Below are 21,586 nucleotides of genomic sequence, written 5' to 3'. Positions count from 1 at the left end.
CAGTAGCAGTGCAAGTCCAAGGATGAGGCTTCCCTGGCATCCCAGGGGAGCTCCACCCCCTCCTCACTCCAAATCAGATCCAGTTTTTATGGATGTCACCCTACCCTCATATGTGTGATGACCACTGACCCGATGACATGATGTCCGCTCGGCTTCTTTGTGTCTAACCTGGACTCTTACCACTCGATAATCCAGTGGAATTGCAATGGATATTACTGTCACCTACTGGAAATACAACTAGTTTCCTTTTTTCTCCATTCTGTCTTGCTCTTCAAGATATGCACGTCCGTGATGACCACTCTGAAATGAAATGTTTGATGGTTATCGGACGTTCTGTCAGAACTGTGCCGATACCGAGATAGCATCTAGAGGGGTCTGCACTTTCGTTCGCACCGATATCATTAATGACTGGAGTCCCCTTCTTACCAAACTGGAAGCAATAGCGGTATGAGTGCAAATGATCCCCAGCAATCACTATTTGCAGTGTCGACCTCCCTCCAGGTAGGCCATTTCCTAATGTTGAACTGCCTACCTTAATACAGCAACTCCCGCCCCCATATCTCCCCATGGGAACTTCAGTGCACACCACCCCCTGTGGCTAGAGATCTTATAAATGGCCAACTTATTACAGACTTTGATATGTCTCCTCAATGATGACTCTCCTACATACTTCAGTGTTGCTCATGGCACCTTTTCTGCCATTGATCTCACGATCTCCCCTGCTCTCATGGCTTCACTACATAGGTCTCACCTCATGATGATCTTTGTGACAGTGTTTACTTTCCTGCGGTTCTGTTGTTCCCCTAACACCGCCAGGCAGACTGTCCCCCATGTTGGGCATTCTGTAGAGCCAATTGGCCCATATATATATATATATTTGCTGTGCACTTTGTCAACTCTCTCTTAGATTGCATTGATGTGTTTGTGCAAGACGTCTCTGACACTATTCTTCATGCCACTGGCACTGCTATTCTCCTATCCACACATCCCCTTCATCGTTGAGCGGTACCATGATGGACCGAGGATGTAGCAGTCGCTATCCAGGACTACCAATGGGCACTGCAACAAATTAAATGACACCCTCAAAGACTAACCTTATCACTTTTAAGTGTCTCCGTGCTAAGGCTTGCTACGTTATTAAGCAGAGTATAAAAGAATACTTGTTTCTTCCCAGGGGATGTAACCCTCTTCATTGCAGGTTTGGTTCAAGGTCCATAGCCTTCTCGGCAGCCAGCGACTTTCAACTGTCCAGGGTCTTATCCCGCAGGGTGTTTTGTGTATTGATCCGTCGATCCTTGTAGAACATCTTGCGACGGATTCAGTGTCCTCATCCTATCCTGCTACCTTTCTCTGGCAGAAATGATGAGTTGTAGAACCCACCTCTGTTTCAACCCCACAAAGCTGAATCTTGTAATGAACCTTTCACTGAGTGGGAATCCTTGTAGGCTCTTACTACTTCACATGACGTGGCCTCAGGCCCAGATTCCACCCTCAATTGTCCTTAAATCAGGGAATAACCCAAGGTCTCTCAACAGTTACCGATTGATTAGCCAGACCAGCTTACTTTATAAATTGATCAAGAGGATGGTTAGCTTCTGATTATGTTGGGTGCTTGAATCTTGGAGCGTTTTGTCCCTGTATCAGTGTGGCTTCTGGGAAGGATGATCTACAACTGACCATTTACTCAGATTGGAAACAACAATATGACAGGCATTTTGCTAAATGCAGACACCTTGTTGCAGTCTTCTTTGACCCACATAGGGCATAAATTTTAGTTACCTTCCATGACTGGGTATTTCACGACCCCCTTCAGATTTTTATCTGCGAGTTTTTATCCCACTAGCCTTGCAGGCTAGAGTTGGCATTTCACTCAGCACCCCTCGATCCAGGAGAACGGATCTCACAGTGTTCTTGTATTAAGTGTCACACTCTCTCGGTGCCATCGATAGGCTTGTAACTTGTGTTGGGGTTCTCGTTACTCCGGCATTGTATGTCGATTTTTGCAGCTTGAGCAGCTGCCACTTGGTAGCATCTGCCGAACGCTTGCTCCAAGGCGCCATTCGACAGGCCTCTACATGGGCCCTCTCCCATGGCTTCCAGTTTTCTCCCTCCAAAACTCGGGTCATGCATTTGTGCTGTCAGCCCACAGTACATCCCTATCCAGAGCTTTATTTAGGCAACCACTGCCTAGATGTTGTAGCACAGTCCTGTTTCTTGGGCCTTTTTTTTGATAAAAAAAACTAACATGAATGCCCCATATTCACCTCCTGAAGACTACCTGCATGCTGGAGCTTAATGCTCTCCGCCTCCTGGCTCACACATCTTGGAGTGCAGACAGTACCACTCTTCTCCATCATTATCATGCTCTGGTCTTGTCCAGACTAGATATGGTAGCCAGGTTGATGGCACAGCGGCACCTTCCACTTTGAAACTGCTTGACTCCTGTTCATCATTGTGGGGTGTGTCTGGCTATTGGTGCCTTTTGCACTAGTTCCATTGACATCCTCCTCACAGAAGTGGGGATTCTCCCTTTCAAATATGATGGAGCCACCTCCTGGTTTCTTATGCAATCGCCATTCGCCAATTCCCCGACCATCCAATGTACCCTGTCTTCTTTGCAACGAGGGATATCTCCCTCCTGACACTTGCCCATGGATGGGATTGCCAGCTGGCATGTGTCTCACGTCCCTCTGTCAGGATCTCCACCTCCACTCATTGAAATGCACTCTGTGTCTTCCCTCCTATAAACCCCCCCCCCCCCTTTTGGATGGCGCCTAGACCACAGATTAGGACTGATCTGTTCCAGGGTTCCAAGATCTGTCGCCCCTATGGTTTTCTGGTGTCTTGTATGTGCCATCCTTGCAGAGTTCCAGGATGCCACCATCTTCTACACTGGTGGTTCTAAGAAAATAGATAAGGTGGGATGCACTTTGTCTCCTACTGGCATGGAATGCCATATACTGCCGGAATCATGTAGTGTGTTCACAGCAGAGCTGCTAGCCATTAACAGGACCCTCCATTTTGTTAATGAAATTTGGAATAAACAAGGTTGCACAGAACAATTAAGGGGGAAAAATCAGAAAATTGTTAATTTGTGATTATATCATGCGAAAAAAAAAGAACTTCAGTATTTGTTTGCTATTCAAACTTCAAATATTCTCAAAACTCTCGAAATTCCCGGGATCAACATGTTGCCAATATTGATGTTGATAACAGGCAAAAATTGTCAAGATTTTTGATTCCTGGGATGGATGAAATGTTTATATGCACCATTAAATTTGTATGGAACCCTCAGAGTGAAGTCCCACTCACACCTGGTCAGTTTCTTCTTAATGATCTTACGTAGGTATTTAAATTTTTCTACTCTGCTGATGTCTCTGTATTTAATTTGGAGTTCTTGGGAAGGCCATCTTTGATGTTGATCATCGCTTCTGTGTTGTCAAATTATACATACAATCCAGTTTGATTCACAGTTATGTTAGCAGTTAGAGTTGGATTGTAGCAGTTTCTGTGTCATTGGACAGTATGGCTATATCACTGGCAGATGTTACAGACTGTCATGATCCCCCTGCGCGTCCGGGGTAAGAATAGGCCCGAGGTATTCCTGCCTGTCGTAAGAGGCGACTAAAAGGAGTTTCCACCGTTTCGGCCTTCCATGTGATGGTCCCCCTTGGGGTTTGACCTCCATTTTTCAAAATTCTACAGAAGTACGAGCCTTTTGGGGAAGGACGCCTTACGTGGTGTATCACTGGTCCTCAGTGCACTAAGACCTTGGCACTCAGCATTGTAACGGCGTTGTAACCACACCCACTATTCCTCACATTGGGCCTAAACGCCTGATGGGCTGCACAAGTTACGCCCATAGTGCGTCCCCATCTGCACCTACGATCATGATGGACATTCCATGGCACCCGAAATCCAGCACGGTAGCCAGCCCGTTGTGGTGGGGTCGTCATGTACCCTCTAGGTTGTAGCCCCCTGACTACACAGGGATCGTACTGCCGATACCTGAGCTGCACTCTCCCCACGTCGGCCAAGGAGTAGATGCCCGTATCCTTGGGGCATCAGGACTCCCGGCAACGGTCATCCTGCCAGGTGGCCCTTGCTGAGGCTGGGTGGCGCCCGTGGGGAGAGCCCCTGGTCGGAGTGGGTGGTATCAGGGCGGACGTTTCGCAGATGAAACGTAAACATGTATCGGGCCACTCTGCGGCCGAGTCTTTTAAAAAGAAAGGTACTGTCTCTGGTTCTGGTTCTCCTGCCCTTTCCCCCTTGGCCACTCCCTGGGAGGAAGGACAGGCCCGCCGGCTTGGGGCGAAGTACTTTCCCCGCTATTTAGTCTGTTCTCGGACTGATGGGGGGACGTTCGCCACCTCCAAGCCCATGTTCTTTGTCCAGCACATCGAGGACATCTTCGGGGAAATCGAGGCTCTCAGTAAAATGTGTTCGGGGTCTGTTCTTATAAAGACCACCTCCGCCACACAGTCGGCGGCACTCCAGGCGTGCGACCGACTAGGGGACATCCCAGTGTGCATTGTCCCGCATCTGGCACTGAATAGGACGCAGGGGGTTATTTTTCATCGGGACCTCCTGCTGCAATCTGATGAGGAGCTCAGGGCCAACCTGGAGCGCCGAGGCGCGCATTTCGTCCGGCGAGTCCAGCGCAGCCCCAAAGACCGTTGCGTCGACACCGGGGCCTTTATCCTCGCCTTCGAGGGGGATGTTCTCCCGGAGAAGGTAAAGGTGATGTGCTACCGGTGTGACGTGCGACCTTACGTCCCGCCTCCTATGCGCTGCTTTCGGTGTTTGCGCTTTGGGCACTTGTTGTCACGGTGTGAGGCTGAGCCCCTTTGTGGCGATTGTGGACGTCCTCTTCGTGAGGAACATACATGCACCCCACCACCTCGGTGCGTCAATTGTCCTGGCATCCACTCGCCTAGATCTTTAGACTGCCCCGCGTATCAGATGGAGAAGAAGATTCAAGAATTAAAAACTTTGGATCGTCTCTCTTATTCTGAGGCCAGGAAGAAATATGACCGCCTCCATCCCGTGACGTTGACAACTTCGTTTGCCTCAGTCGTGTCCACTCCTTCCACAGTATCCTCACCCCTATCCTGTCCCCCCTCCACCTCCTCACCCCATCCGAGGTCTATGCCTCCGCCTCCCAAATCCCTCCCTTCCAAATCATCCTCCCTCGTGGCCCCTGCCCCCTCTGCCCCAGGAGCCACCCTTCCTCCTCCTCCCTCCTCCTCCCCCTCCGCCTTCTCAGGCGTCCATCGGGGAAACGATCCGGACCCCGGCTTCCGAGGTCCGGCGTACCAAAGCGGACCCCGCGCGTGAGGACCTTCTTCGGGTCCAGCCCACCATCCCCGTGCCTCATCGGACTTCCAAGAAGGCCTCCAAGAAGAAGTCTTTATCCCCCTCTCCACCCCGGCGCGTTTCGTCTGACGCTCCATCCGCGAGTCACTGCTCCCAGCCGTCCTCAGTTTCGCCAGGCGCTCAGCTGGCCTCTTGTCGGCGAATGATGCTGCCCCTCCTACGCAACCCGGGAAAGCGGCCACAGCTGGCGACGACTCGATGGAACAGGATCCGCCTCCCGCCGGTTGTAGCGTTGTTCCCTCGAAACCTGGCCCTCCGCGGCTGTCGAGGTGACCCGCTCTTCACCCGTTTCGTTCCCCCTTTTTTTCTGACTAGCCATGGCTTTGTTACATTGGAACATAAGAGGTATTCGATCTAATTGGGAGGAATTACAACTGCTCCTCCGCCCGCACTGTCCACTCGTCCTTGTCTCCAGGAAACCAAGTTGCGCCCAACTGACCGTATTGCTTTTACCCACTATACCTCGGAGCGGTCTGACCTCACCCCTGCGGACGGTATTCCCGCTCATGGTGGGGTCATGTTGCTCATTCGGGACGATGTCTATTACCATCCCATCCCATTGACCACCCCACTCCAAGCAATAGCTGTCCGTATTACTCTTTCTGCCTTTACTTTTTCTGTTTGTACCGTCTACACTCCATCGTCATCCGCAGTTAGTCGGGCTGACATGATGCACCTGATTGTTCAGCTTCCTCCGCCGTTTTTATTGTTTGGCGACTTCAATGCCCATCATCCCCTTTGGGGCTCTCCTGCGTCCTGTCAGAGAGGCTCCCTCTTGGCGGATGTCTTCAACCATCTCAATCTTGTTTGCCTCAATACTGGCACCTCGACTTTCCTCTCGGACTCTGCTCATACCTACTCCCACTTGGACCTCTCGATCTGTTCTACCACTCTTGCCCGTCAGTTCGAGTGGTATGTCCTTTCTGACACCTATTCGAGCGACCACTTCCCCTGTGTCGTTCGTCTCCTGCACCACACCCCATCCCCACGTCCTTCGAGCTGGAACATACCGAAAGCTGACTGGGGACTTAACTCCTCCCTGGCGACCTTTCCGGACCACGATTTTCTCAGTTGTGACAGTCAGGTCGAATACCTCACGGCTGTTATCATCAATGCTGCTGAACGTTCCATTCCTCGTACTACCTCTTCTTACCGTCGCGTTTCCGTCCCCTGGTGGAATGAGGCTTGTAGAGACGCTATCCGTGCTAGACGACGTGCTTTACGCACCTTTCGCCGCCATCCTACATTGGCGAATTGTATTCGATACAAACGACTCTGAGCACAATGCCGTAGAGTCATCAAAGACAGCAAAAAAGCTTGTTGGGCCTCTTTCACCAGCTCCTTTAACAGTTTTACTCCCTCTTCTGTCGTCTGGGGTGGCCTGCGCCGGATGTCGGGCATTAAGGCCCACTCCTCGGTACCTGGCCTGACTTCAGCTAATGAGGTCCTTGTTGATCCTGTGGATGTCTACAACGCCTTCGGCCGCTTTTTCGCGGAAATGCCCCCTTTACTATGCGGGAACTCGAACGTGCACTTGCACTGTCCCGGTCCTCTGCTCCGGGGCCAGATGCCATTCACGTTCAGATGCTGGCACACCTTTCTCCGGCAGGCAAAAGCTTCCTTCTTCGTACCTACAATCGCGTCTGGACCGAAGGTCAAGTCCCCACGCGTTGGCGTGACGCCGTCGTTGTTCCTATACCCAAACTTGGGAAGGATAGACACCTTCCTTCTAGTTACCGCCCCATTTCTCTTACAAGCTGTATCTGTAAGGTGATGGAGCGCATGGTTAACGCTCGGTTAGTTTGGATTCTTGAATCTCGACGGCTACTTAACAATGTTCAATGCAGCTTTCGTCGCTGCCGCTCCGCTGTTGACCACCTTGTGACCTTGTCGACATTCATCATGAACAACTTTTTGCGAAAGCGCCAAACGGTAGCCGTGTTCTTCGATTTGGAGAAGGCTTATGATACCTGTTGGAGAGGAGGTATCCTCCGCACTATGCACAGGTGGGGTCTATGCGGTCGCCTGCCCCTTTTTATTGATTCCTTTTTAACAGATCGAAAGTTTAGGGTACGTGTGGGTTCCGTATTGTCCGACGTCTTCCTCCAGGAGAACGGAGTGCGCCGGCCGCGGTGGTCTAGCGGTTCTAGGCGCTCAGTCCAGAGCCGCGCGACTGCTACGGTCGCAGGTTCGAATCCTGCCTGGGGCATGGATGTGTGTGATGTCCTTAGGTTAGTTATGTTTAAGTAGTTCTAAGTTCTAGGGGACTTATGTCCATAGATGTTAAGTCCCATAGTGCTCAGAGCCATTTGAACCATTTTGAGAACGGAGTGCCTCAGGGTTCCGTCTTGAGCGTAGCCCTTTTTGCCATAGCGATCAATCCAATTATGGATTGCATTCCACCTAATGTCTCGGGCTCTCTTTTTGTCGATGACTTCGCGATCTACTGCAGTGCCCAGAGAACATGCCTCCTGGAGCGCTGCCTTCAGCATTGTCTAGACAGCCTATACTCGTGGAGTGTGGCAAATGGCTTCCGGTTCTCTGAAGAGAAGACGGTTTGCATCAGCTTTTGGCGATATAAAGCGTTCCTTCCGCCATCCTTACATCTCGGTCCCGTTGTTCTCCCCTTCGTGGAAACAACTAAGTTTCTAGGGTTCACACTGGACAGGAAACTTCGTTGGTCTCCGCACGTCTCTTAATTTGCTGCCCGTTGTACACATTCCCTTAATGTCCTCAGAGTTCTTAGTGGTTCATCTTGGGGAGCGGATCGCACTGTCCTGCTTCGCTTGTATCGGTCCATAGTCCGATCAAAGCTGGATTATGGGAGATTCGTCTGTTCGGCCATCCCTCTTACGCCGTCTCAACTCCATCCACCATAGGGGGTTACGACTTGCGACCAGAGCATTCTACACTAGTCCCGTCGAGAGTTTTTATGCTGAAGCTGCCGAATTACCATTGACCTACCGGCGTGACGTACTGCTTTGTCGGTATGCCTGCTGGCTGTTGTCAATGCCCGACCACCCCTCTTATCAGTCCTTCTTCGCCGATTCTCTCGACCGTCAGTATGGGTTGTATGTGTCTGCCCTGCTGCCCCCTGGAGTCCGCTTTCGTTGCCTGCTTCGACAATTGGATTTTGCCCTCCCTACCACCTTCAGAGAGGGTGAGAGCCCGACACCACCTTGGCTCCAGGCTCCGGTTCATATTTATCTCGACCTCAGCTCGCTCCCGAAGGAGGGTACTCCGGCTGCAGTGTATTGCTCACGGTTTGTCGAACTTCGTGCGCGACTTGCCAGTCACACCTTTATTTACACTGATGGCTTTGTCGTCGGGGCCGTCGCCTTTAAATACCGGCTCCTCGACCAATGTTCCAGCTTTACGGCCGAGCTTTTTGCTCTACATCAGGCCGTTCAGTATGTCCGCCGCCACCGCCATTCATCGTATGTACTCTGCTCTGCTTCACTCAGTGCTCTTCAGAGCCTTGGAGCTCCATATCCGGTCCATCCCTTGGTGCAACGGATCCAGCAGTCCCTCCATTCTTTTGCTGCAGATGGCTCTCCTGTCAGCTTTCTGTGGGTTCCCGGCCATGTAGGAGTGCCTGGGAATGAGGCTGCTGATGCTGCAGCCAAGGCTGCAGTCCTCCTGCCTCGGCCAGCCTCCCATTATGTCCCGTCATCTGACGTTAGTGGGGTTGTTTGTAAGAGGCTTGTGTCATTGTGGTGGGATACTTGGTCATCACTTCAAGGAAACAAGCTCCGGGCAGTAAAACCGTTCCCAACTGCTTGGACAACCTCCTCCCAACCATCTCGGCGAGAAGAGGTTCTTCTGACCAGGTTGCGGATTGGGCATTGCCGGTTTAGCCACCGCTACCTGCTCTCCGGTGACCCAGCCCCGCAGTGCCCTTGTGGTCATGCATTAACAGTGCGCCATGTTTTATTGTCGTGTCCCCGTTTTAGTCAATCTCGTGTTGTCCTGTCTCTGCCATCTACTTTACAGGATATTTTAGCTGATAACGCTCGAGCAGCTGCTAGTGTTCTTTGTTTCATTACTTTGACTGGCTTGTCCAAAGACATCTAACTCTTCCACTTACTTTATCTGCATCTTTGTAAGAACTTTCTGGTGTCCTCCCCCCCCCCCCCCCCTCCCCCCGAGTTTTACTAGATTCTATGTGCTCTAACAATTGTGACTGGGCGCTAATGACCTCAGTAGTTGAGCGCCCTTAAACAAAAAAAAGACTGTCATGATTACCTTGGATTTACTCCCCAGTTTGATATTTTTTGTCTGATTGAACACTGGGCTAATGAGAATGAACTTGCAGTTGCCAAATTTGACAATTTTAGTATAGTAAATAGCTACTGTAGGAAAGAGCACATTAGAGGTGGTGTGGCGATTAATTCCAACCAGTCACTCAATTTTACAATAACCAAACTAGACCTAAATTCCTTGTGTGATGAACAGCACTTTGAAGTTACGATGGACATTACACATCAAGTAATGACCTGCCAGCCAAAATAATATTTGATAGATTTTTTAATGCATTCTTGACCCTATTTAACCATAGTATTCCCATAAAGAAAATCAAAATAATGGACAGCAGCCACAAATCCAGATCTCAAAACAGACAAAATATATGGTACACTGAACAGCTGACAGATCTAAAGAAACAAGTTTTGTTACTGTACAACATATACAATAGTATGAAGTCTGACTGTGCCAAATCAACCTATGTGGAATGCAGGAATGAATACAAAAAAGCCATCCTGCAAGCCAAAAAAAAACCTACAATGCCAACAGCATATATAATTCCACCAATAAATGCAAAACCGCTTGGAAAGTAATTAACAGTGCTGCCACAGATACTAAAAAAGACAAAATTAATATCCCACCACAAACACTCAATGAGTTTTTTATTAATTCAGTGAAAGAAATAGGAGACACAGAGTTACTCTCCCAAAATTGGGGTAGACAGTCACTAAATACAAGCATGCTAACCTTCTCGAAGTATCGCCTAGATATGTACAAGGGGTCATAAAACAACTGAAATCATCTGATAGCTTAGATATATATGGCATATCATGCAACCTGCTAAAAAAATTGTGTGATTGCATTCTGTACCCTTTAACCCATTGCATAAACAAGTGCTTACTTGAGGGATATTTTCCAGATGAGTTAAAACTGTCTACGATCGTACCAGTATACAAAAAGGGAGATAAAGACTCTCCATCTAGTTACAGGCCTATTTCAATAGTACCCGCATTCTCCAAGGTAATAGAATGCATCATGTATCAACAATTATCATCTCACTTTGAGAATCTAGGAATAATTAATGCTACACAATACGGGTTTAGGAAGAATTTGTCGACCTTTGATGCAATCAACACGGTAGTCAGTTACATCCTCAAAGTTTTTGAGAACAAAGGCTTTGCTCAGGTCTCATTCTGTGACCTAAGCAAGGCCTTCGACTGTGTTGAGCACACGCCACTACTAGAGAAACTAGAATTCTACGGCATCAAAGGAAACAGTCTCAGACTATTAAAAGCTTATCTCAACAACCGTGAACAGGTAGTTTGTGTTGGTAAGGAAATGTCAAACGTAGAAAATGTTCAAGTAGGTGTGCCTCAGGGATCTGTACTGGGGCCCTTCCTGTTTCTGATAATGATCAATGACCTCCCGTTTATTAGACCCACCACTGTGTTGTACGCAGATGATACAACTTTTCTTCATAGCAGTAACAATCTTAATGATCTTAAAACCTGTGCTGAAAATACTCACTCATGCGGCATATTGGTTCAGAACAAATGGTTTCCTGCTAAATGAAAATAATACTCAGCAGATAATCTTCACTCTAAGAGACAAGCCACTATCTCATGACCCTAGTTCTGTTAAATTCCTGGGAGTTTATTTAGGCGAAAAGTTATCCTGGGGCCAACATGTAAACTATATTAGTAGTAAGCTATCTAGAGTAATTTATTTATTAAGACAACTCAGAAATTGTGTACCTAAAACATACATCAGATCATCTTATTTTGTATTTTTCCAAAGTATAAATCTTATGGCATTATCTTGTGTGGTAACTGTAGTCATATACATGACATCCTATTATTGCAGAAGAAAGCCATTAGGATAATTACAAGTTCTTCACATAAGGCTCACTGCAAACCCTTATTTACTAAACAAAAAATTATGACAGTAATAAAACACTATATATACAATGTCTTAATCTTTACGAAGAAGAACCTACGAGATGTGAAACGTAGAGAAAATGTACATTGTTACAACACAAGAAGCATCAAACATTTACACGCCTTACCACAGACTATCAAAATCAATAAATAGCTGTGAAGTCACAGGGCACAAGCTATTTAATAAGCTGCCACATGCTATACAGGATCTTCCTGAACATACATTCAAAGAAAGACTGCATGAATGGTTTATTGCCCACCCGTTCTATGATATCAATGAATTCTTCAACTGTAAAATGCAGTAATCCAACAGATAACCCACTGTACATTTATTGTAATATAAGCTAAAATATTTCAGTAGTCAATACCTTATCACACTGTATTATAAATTGTAACTTCACTTGACATTGTCAATTGCTGTCTTTATTATTATTAAATCTTTATTATTATTATTATTATCATTCTCATTAGGCTGTTGTCAGGTTCCATCACTCTTGGTTACCAGATTGTGTTTAATTTTTTTTTTTTTTTTTTTTTTTTTTCTCAAGAACACGACTGAAAATCATTGGAGATAGTCGCATTTTGATATTGGAGGGATCTGAGAAGAATTCTGCGTACTTTATCTTGGGGTATATACATGTCAGTGTAACTCTAATTAACGCCCCAGCAGTTTGTCAACCCCAAATTGATGTTGATGTTGAACAGGATTTTGCCATCTATTGAACCACAGGCATTCTTGAAGTTAAAAAAGACTGACACATACTGTTTTGAGCTTAGAGTGTCATTTGATGATGCTTTTGAGGTTACAGGTCTGTTCAGCTGAACAACCTTTACTGAAGCCCTCTTCGTACGCCTGTACTTGATGTTCAATTTAGGTTTCTAAACGCTCCAGTATGGAAAGTGATAGAATTTTATAGGTTACCAGTAGCAGGGATATTTCTTTGTAATTGTCATTTTTTGTGCTGCCTTTCTCGGGCAGTGGATGGATTAGGGCTATTTTCCAGTCTTCAGGTAGGTGCCCTCTGTCTAATTTTTTAAAATTTACTCTTACTGTTGTTGAAATTACTGAGTCTTCTGTAGGTACTTTGTTGTTTTGGAGACAGCACTTGATTAGTTTTTGTCATTTCGTCTGTACCCGGCGCACTGGAGAAGGTCTTTGTTGGCCTTGATTGGGCTTATCACAATTTACTAGTTTCTTTAAGTAATCTGCTAGAATGTTACAACTTTCTTCATTTGAAATTGCCAAGCTTATAGGCCAGGAGTTCCTTTTAAAGATTTTGTGATACAATCGGGTTTCATTTCTCATAACGTTTTGGTCTAACATTTCGATAAGTGATTTTGTTACCATTGTATCAGTTTGGGCCCATTGGATTTTGTGGTTTTCCCAGTCAGTTTCCAGTTTCTTCAGGTAATACTGTTGCCATACAAAGAGCCTTTCCTTGAGGACTGATTCACTGGTATCATTTCACAATGCAAGATTTTTGTCTTTTGACTTCTGCCAGGTCTTTGGCCACCTCAATCATAACCATATGTATTTAGATTTAGTGGCTTTTAAATACTAATGGGTAAGTAATTTTTGTTTTTGAATTTCCCATTTTTCTATGGGATAATTACTGTGACTAATGTTTAATGTAATACATAACACCATAGTGTATAAGAGAGTATTTTATCACATATGTGACACTAGCACTATCCAGCAGCAGCAACACGTGTATAAAAGGGTAATGATATTAACAAGGCATTAGCACATGTATTTGATACCTGCATCATGGTCATGACAAGATACTTGTTATCAAAGTTAACACTGAATTTGTATGTTATGTTTTATATTCGTGTGTATTTTATGTGATTGTTCAATTTCTCCATATGTGCTGTTCTGTTTCCATAACAGAAACTTAGAGATATCTACTGGACAATACTAGTAAATAGAAAAGCATGTGCGACATAATTGAATTCTTAACTGTATATTATAATATAAAATACACTTTACTCTTTCTTTATAATCAAATTGTGTAGCTGAGGTTCCACCAGTTCCTTTTGGAATTCCGGGAACAGGTGAATACATTCTGGGACTGTCTTTCATTGCCATATGACGAACATTTGAGAGTAATTCAAAATAATCACTCTTTGAAAGTGTGAAATCTCTCAAATTCACCACCGCTTGCCAAGCTGAATGAAAAGCTAGGGAAGCTTGGTGGAACTTTTACTAAAGTAGACAGAAAGTATACTCTTCTGTGCATTGTGTGTTGCTTTTTCAAAATAATGTGCTACAACAACTGATATATACTTTGTGGAAAACTACATGAATGGGCGGAGTAATAACAAACAACTTACGCTAAGTCTGATTTGTTGCAGGGACATGAAAGCTGTGATCTTCTGCAGAACCGAAACATACTACCTCCTGAGAAAATTGAACCACCAAAAATTAGATTACACCAAGAATTTTTGGATAGTGTTAATTGTAGCCCAGAGTAAGTGAAGTTTTATTGTAGTGACTTGCTTTTGTGTTTACTCTTGTGTATGATTTCATGTTAGGCAAAAAGTTCTTGAAGGCTAACTCTGTTTTAAATCTACATTTCAGCATTTTTAGGTGCACACTTACCAAAATACCTGAAACGAGTTCCCTTCTGCAGAAATCAAGATTACCTTTAGGAATACTTATTCATCCCTTCAAGGATCTTAATGTAAGTTAAGATTGCTCTCTCTGATCTTATTTTAGTCTTTCCTTCTTATCCCATCCAGTAAGTCTTCCTGGACCTGGGGTTCTGGCTGACTTTTCCAAAGTCTACCCCTTTTCGTAAACTTCTTCCTGTCCTTTCCCTTTACCTCTCTTCCTTCCCCTTCAACCATTTGCCAAGAGAAGAAGCTGCTGGTTGTGAAAACTTACATACTTAATACGTTTTTTATATGTGTGTTGTTCTGCCCCTGCTTGGTGTGTTTGTGTGCGTGCGTGCGTGCGTGTGTGCGTGCGTGTGTGTGTGTGTGTGTGTGTGTGTGTGTGCGCGTGTAATTTAATGTGACAATGCCAAATGCAACCTGAAATACAAATAATAGAATGACTGAAGATAACACTTTACAGAAGAGGTACTGTGTGCTGTATAAATAAAGTAGTTGTTCAACATTGTAGTTTAGTTTTTGAATGACACAAATTTCTGGATCTACATAATGTATTGCAGTTGGTTAGTTCACTAAATACTACATAAAGTCCTGTTCCTTTCATTATGCCTGCCTTTTGTTGCAGCACTTGCCTGTTATACAGTGCAACACCATTGTCCGCTGCCGTTCGTGTCGAACTTACATTAATCCATTTGTGTATTTTGTGGACCACAAACGATGGAAATGCAATCTCTGCTTCAGGGCAAATGAATGTAAGTCATTTCTTGCTCTTCATTTCTTAAGACAGTAAATATTAAACTTTAAAAGTCCATTATATGAAATTTGCTGCCATGACCAGTCTCGTTCATTTCTCTTTTCAGTACCAGAGGAGTTCCAGTTTGATCCTGTCAGCAAATCCTTTGGGGATCCATCAAGGAGGCCTGAGATAAAGTCTTCAACCATAGAATTTATTGCTCCATCAGAGTATATGGTGAGTGGAAAGTTCTGCTGAAATGAGTAACTTGATGATGATAATTCTCATTTACCTATTTACGTAATATTCACAGTACTGGACTATTACAACATTGTTTTATACTTTGATTACGTTTTTTAGCTACGGCCACCGCAGCCGGCTGTGTACCTCTTTGTGCTGGATGTAAGTGCTTTAGCTGTTGAATCTGGATACCTTCAGATATTTTGTGAGACTCTGCTGGAGGAACTGGATAAACTGCCAGGTGATGCGAGAACCACTGTGGGCTTCATCACATTCGACAGTACAATTCACTTCTACAGTCTCGCAGAGGGCCTCAGTCAGCCACACCAGATGATTGTTGTGGACACTGATGGTAAGTAACGCAGCTAAATATAAACATGTATCTAAGTTCACATTTTATTGCCTCTGCTTGCGAGAAATTCTCGGGTTTTTTAGTTTATCAAATTTCTCCATGAAAGTTGATAAACAGTAGTTTTGTAGTAATATATATTACCTTAATTGCTACTTTTTTTTAAATGGATCCCTAAAAAAAAGTTGCAGTTAAAATCTCGGAAATTTTTTAGGTTTTTGGAAGTGTGTGTGTGTGTGCACACTTCCATCCAGTTGCAACTACATGTAATGGTTTTCCCTTCATGGTATCTAATCATTTCCCACCTTTTTAACTTTATGATTCACCAAGTTTGTGGTCAGATATTGAGAAAGTTCTTCATTCTGTTAAGTTGAACTACAGACAGGATTTCAGCAACCATGCAACACACTCAACAATGCTCTGTCACTAACAGTAAATGCAAAGATCATTTCTTCGTGAGTGTGACAGTAGATGCCCCTTTGCCAGCTTGCATATCAGGTTTCTTTAGATGTGACATTGATGAGCAAGTGATGTAGTGTAGTCTCTGACATCAGATTTGGAGATACTTATGCTGAACAAAGTATACCAAGAAGAAACATTTTTGAGAGATATTTAATACAGTGCATCAATTAAAGCACACTTTTAAATATGAAAACCACCAAATAAGGCACTTCAGCGTAGCAAACATGTGAATCAGAATGGCATCTGTTTTATTTTCTTCTATCAGCCCATCAAAACACATTGTATGTGATGTCATGCAGACATCATTCTCACTGCACAGAGACCAGAAGATTCTAAATCACATTGCACAACGAGTATGACAATTCTTATGGAACCAAGCTAATTGTTGGACATATGGCTGTGCAACAGATCAGGCTCTCCACAAACTTCACTCACAAAATGACGTGGAACAAATATATTCATTGTTCAGTTTTTTCACCATAAAAACTGTATGGTGTTGAATACCCTGTGCTGTGACTGGCTGATAGAAGTGCCTCAATATGTGGTATGTTGATTTATGTGCTTGTGGAGTTCAAATTTGACATTTCTGCTATTTTACTGTACGATTGATGAGGAAATACACCACATGCCATAATCCGATCTCCCAAAACTTTACTCATTGGGAGAGGCCCGAGAATAAGCAAACACGTATCTTTGCTTATCTGTAGATATTAAATTGTTTCTGAGTTGTTGTTGTTGTTGTCTTCAGTCCAGAGACTGGTTTGATGCAGCTCTCCATGCTACTCTATCCTGTGCAAGCTTCTTTATCTCCAAGTACCTACTGCAACCTACATCCTTCTGAATCTGTGAATCTGCTTAGAGTATTCATCTCTTGGTCTCCCTCTACAATTTTTACCTTCCGCACTGCCCTCCAATACTAAATTGGTGATCACTTGATGCCTCAGAACATGTTCTACCAACCGATCCCTTCTTCTAGTCAAGTTGTGCCACAAATTTCTCTTCTCCCCAATTCTGTTCAGTATCTCCTCATGAGTTACGTGATCTACCCATCTGATCTTCAGCATTCTTCTGTAGCACCACATTTTGAAAGCTTCTATTCTCTTCCTCTCTAAACTATTTATCGTCCATGTTTCACTTCCATACATGGCTACACTACATAAAAATACTTTCAGAAAGGACTTCCTGACACTTAAATCTACATTCAGTGTTAACAAATTTCTCTTCTTCAGAAACAACTTCCTTGCCATTGTCAGTCTACATTTTATATCCTCTCTACTTCGAACATCGTCATTTTTTTTGCTCCCCAAATAGCAAAACTCATCTACTACTTCAAGTGTCTCATTTCCTAATCTAATTCCCACAGCGTCACCTGATTTATTTCAATTACATTCCATTATCCTTGTTTTCCTTTTATTGATGTTCATCTTATATCCTCCTTTCAAGGCACTTTCCATTCCGTTCAACTGCTCTTCCAAGACCTTTGCTGTCTCTGATAGAATTACAATCTCGTCGGCAAACCTCAAAGTTTTTATTTCTTCTCTATGGATTTTAATTCCTACTCCAAATTTTTCTTTTGTTTCCTTTACTGCTTGCTCAATATACAGATTGAATAACACTAGGGGTAGGCTACAAGGCTACAACCCTGTCTCTCTCTCTCTCTCTCTCTCTCTCTCTCTCTCTCTCTCTCTCTCTCTCTCTCTCTCCCCCCCCCCCCCCCAACCACTGCTTGTCTTTCATAACCCTCGACTCTTATAACTGCCATCTGGTTTCTGTACAAATTGTAAATAGCCTTTCGCTCCCTGTATTTCACCCTTGCCACCTTCAGAATTTGAAAGAGAGTATTCCAGTCAACATTGTCAGTATTGCCTCATGTGTTCCAACATTTCTACAGAATCCAAACTGATCTTCCCCAAGGTTGGCTTCTCCCTGGTTTTCCATTCATCTGTAAAGAATTCGTCTTAGTATTCTGCAGCCGTGACTTATTAAACTAATAGTTCGGTAATTTTCACACCTGTCGACACCTGCTTTCTTTGCGATTGGAATTATTATATTCTTCTTGAAGTCTGAGGGTATTTCGCCTGTCTCGTATCTCTTGCTCACTAGATGGAAGAGTTTTGTCATGGCTGGCTCTCTCAAGGCTATCAGTAGGTCTAATGGAATGTTGTCTACTCCCGGGGCCTTGTTTCGACTCAGGTCTTTCAGTGCTCTCTCAAACTCTTCATGCAATAACATATCTCCCATTTCATCTTCATCTACGTCCTCTTCCATTTCCATAATATTGTCCTCAAGTACATCGCCCTTGTATAGACCCTCTATATGTTCCTTCCACTTTTCTGCTTTCCCTTCTTTGCTTAGAACTGGTTATCATCTAAGCTCTTGATATTCATACAAGTGGTTCTTTTTTCTGCAAAGGTATCTTTAATTTTCCTGTAGGCAGTATCTATCCTACCCCTAGTGAGATAAGCCTCTACATCCTTACATTTGTCATCCAGCCGTCCCTGCTTAGCCATTTTGCACTTCGTGTAGATATCATTTTTGAGATGTTTATACTCCTTTTTGCCTGTTTCATTTACTGCATTTTTATATTTTCTCCTTTCATCAATTAAATTCAATCTCTCTTCTGTTACCCAAGGATTTCTACTGGTCATCTACTGCCTTCAGTTGTTCCCTAATCTCTGAAACTCTCTACAACCTCTGGTTCTTTCAATTTATCCAGGTCCCATCTCCTTAAATTCCCACCTTCTTGCAGTTTCTTCAGTTTTAATCTACAGCTCATGGCCAACAGATTGTGGTCAGAGTCCACATCTGCCCCTGCAAATGTCTTACAATTTAAAACCTGGTTTCTAAATCTGTCTTACCATTATATAATCTATCTGAAAACTTCCAGTGTCTCCAGGCCTCTTCCACGTATTTAACCTTCTTTCATGATTATTAAACCAAATTTTAGCTATGATTAAGTTATGCTCTGTGCAAAATTCTACCAGGTGGCTTCCTCTTTCATTCCTTACCCCCATTCCATATTCACCCAATACTTTTCCTTCTCTTCAGTTTCTTACTGTCAATTTCCAATCCCCCATGACTAATAAATTTTTATCTCACTTCAGTATTTGAATAATTTCTTTTATCTCATTGTACATTTCTTCAATCTCTTCATCTTCTGCAGAGCTAGTTGGCATATAAACTTTTACTGCTGTGGTAGGCATGGGCTTAGTGTCCATCTTGGCTACAATAATGTGTTCACTATGCTGTTCATAGTAGCTTACCCGCGTTCCTATTTTTTTTTTATTCATTATTAAAACTACCCCTATTTGATTTTGTGTGTATTCACCTGACCAAAAGTAGTGTTCCTCCTGCCAGTGAAATTCACTAATCTGGCCTCTCAACAGATACCCCTCCGTTGTGGTTGCACCTGCAGTACGGCTATCTGTATCGCTGAGGCATGCAAGCCTCCCCACCAATGGCAAGGTTCATGTTTCATGGAGGGGAGGGTTTCTGAAATAACAACAAAATTTTTGAGTAAATAGTTCAGTTGAAGCAGTGGCATGGTGGTTAGCATTGCAGCATTACACTTTCATGCCCCATGTTTGAAACCTGGTTATTATCTTTATTTTTGTTTTTTATTTATCTACCTGTGCCTGTAAATTACTGCACGAATATTTCCCATTGTATATCAGAATAATGGTGTCCTCCTCCATCTACTAATTGCGTGTTCGGTGGATGAATTTAAAAAAATATATGGAAAAATTGTTTTTGGTTAAATTCCTGTAGTGAATCTTGATTGATAATCAGTTGCAAGTGCCAGTTTTCAAAAAAGTTACCCATTACGTGTGGTTTGCCGTGAAATTATTGCAGATGTGTGAAATAATCATCAATGTTAATATTTCTTTCCCGAGTAAGACCGTACAAAGCAATGTCACTGTGGCAAACCTGCCGTCGCGTGGTGCTTGTGGTGTACAGAATTTCTATGTTTAGAATGTTTCTATGATTTGTATCATCCAAGGGAATGCAACAAATCTCCCTAAAGTATAAGCATAAAAATAAAATATAATAGTTAAGAATTGATAAAAGAATAAGATATAAGAATATTTTATATATTAAAAAAAAAAAAAAACACCACCTGAAAATAGCGCGCGCGTGCACACACACATTTATAATAAATGTATGACACAAACTGTGAAACCCTGTTGTAATTTTACAATAAATATAATGCCCTAAGTTGATAAGAAGCATTCATGTAGTAACCTTCTAGGGGCATGGGTAGATAAACAAAAAATAAAATAATAGACAATAATTGGGTTTCAAAAACAGAATGCAAAATTTGGAGGCCGTGACGCTAGTCACTGTGCCACCAGTTTGGCTGAGCTTATGGCATGCTGAAAGGCATCTGAATTACGTCTAAAACTTCGATGCTCCTGTCCTTAGAAACGGTAGAGTATCTACAGATAAGCTGGAACACATTCACTTATTTTGGCTCCTTTTCACTGAGCGAAGTTTCTGTAAATTGGGTTATGCCACTTGCCTTGTTCTCCTCTGGAGTTAATGGAAGAAATTTCATTCATAAATTCGTTCATGTATTTAAAATAATAATAATAATAATAATAATAATAATAATTTTTTTTTTTTTTTGGTAAACCAATTGTATTAGAAATCTAAGATAAAAATCCCCTGATGCAGTCAATGTTCCAGCACAAAAGTCATGATTAAGGCTTAGAATTTGATATCTGGCCAATTTGATTCACTGCTACAATCAAATACTGCTGCTATCTGTGACTAATAAAGCAAAGAGTACTTAGACACAAATCTAAGAATAAACAGTTCTTCCAACTTCAGCGCTTGCTAATAAAAAGAAAACTCCGCATATCACATAGCTACTCATTTCTGATTGTCAAAGATTGAAAGTTGAACTAAAAATCTGCATTTGTTCTGCAAAAATAATACAATCACTGTGCCTCATAGTAAGAGCTTGCTATTATTCTTTATATGGGAATAATTCAGTAATCCTGTGCTGGCCCAAAGAAAATCGATATCTGTTGAAAAAGAATAAAAGGCAGACTGAATACAATTAAATTTTTATTCTTCGTTCATCACTGGCTGGTTTTCATCACTGTGCCTCTTGTTCCTTACCCATTATTGTGCTCTTTCATTCCATCTATGTTAGATTTGATTTAATTTTGGGAGAACTGAAGGGTGATCCGTTTAATTGTTAAAAACCATTCAACAGACAAAAATCACATTTTTTTTTTTTTTTTTTTTTTTTTTTTTTTTTTTTTTTTTTAAATGAAGCCATCTGGTTTCAACAGACTCTGCTGTCATCTTCAGGTCTTAAAATCTTTTGTTGTAAAACATGTTCATCTTACGCTTTTCTGCGTACTCTGTCTGTTGTGTTGTGATGCTGCATGGTGACTCATATTTTCTTTGTATGCAATAAATTTCCATGGAAAAAAAAAAAAAAATTCTTCCCACTAGCCACTCTTCTTCAATCGCTCAATAAAAATGTTTAATGTGTTACTTCAGTTTTATATTCTGAGTGAATGGTGTGCTGAGGAATAAAAAGATGAATGTAACTGGACTTTGAAAGTGTCATATTTAGTGTAGTTTAAAGAACTCTCTACGTGTCACTTTTGGTATGGT

The 21,586-nt window shown here is 43.1% G+C and overlaps 1 protein-coding gene across 2 annotated transcripts in view; it reads left to right on the top strand.

Annotated features, from left to right (window-relative positions):
• LOC126202957 (protein transport protein Sec24A) overlaps window positions 1-21,586 on the top strand; it is a 159,820-nt gene that overhangs the window by 58,441 nt on the left and 79,793 nt on the right. For both annotated transcript variants that reach the window (XM_049937077.1, XM_049937076.1), the window contains exons 7-11: window positions 13,911-14,026; window positions 14,137-14,239; window positions 14,797-14,923; window positions 15,032-15,141; window positions 15,265-15,496. In XM_049937077.1, the coding sequence (XP_049793034.1) occupies window positions 13,911-14,026; window positions 14,137-14,239; window positions 14,797-14,923; window positions 15,032-15,141; window positions 15,265-15,496 (688 nt within the window). The remainder of the gene's footprint in view (window positions 1-13,910; window positions 14,027-14,136; window positions 14,240-14,796; window positions 14,924-15,031; window positions 15,142-15,264; window positions 15,497-21,586) is intronic.

Source organism: Schistocerca nitens, chromosome 9, assembly GCF_023898315.1.
Source record: "Schistocerca nitens isolate TAMUIC-IGC-003100 chromosome 9, iqSchNite1.1, whole genome shotgun sequence".
Classification (NCBI taxonomy): Eukaryota; Metazoa; Arthropoda; class Insecta; order Orthoptera; family Acrididae; genus Schistocerca; species Schistocerca nitens.
The sequence above is the reverse complement of the archived record's forward strand: the minus strand, read 5'-3'. Positions and strand labels throughout refer to the sequence as shown.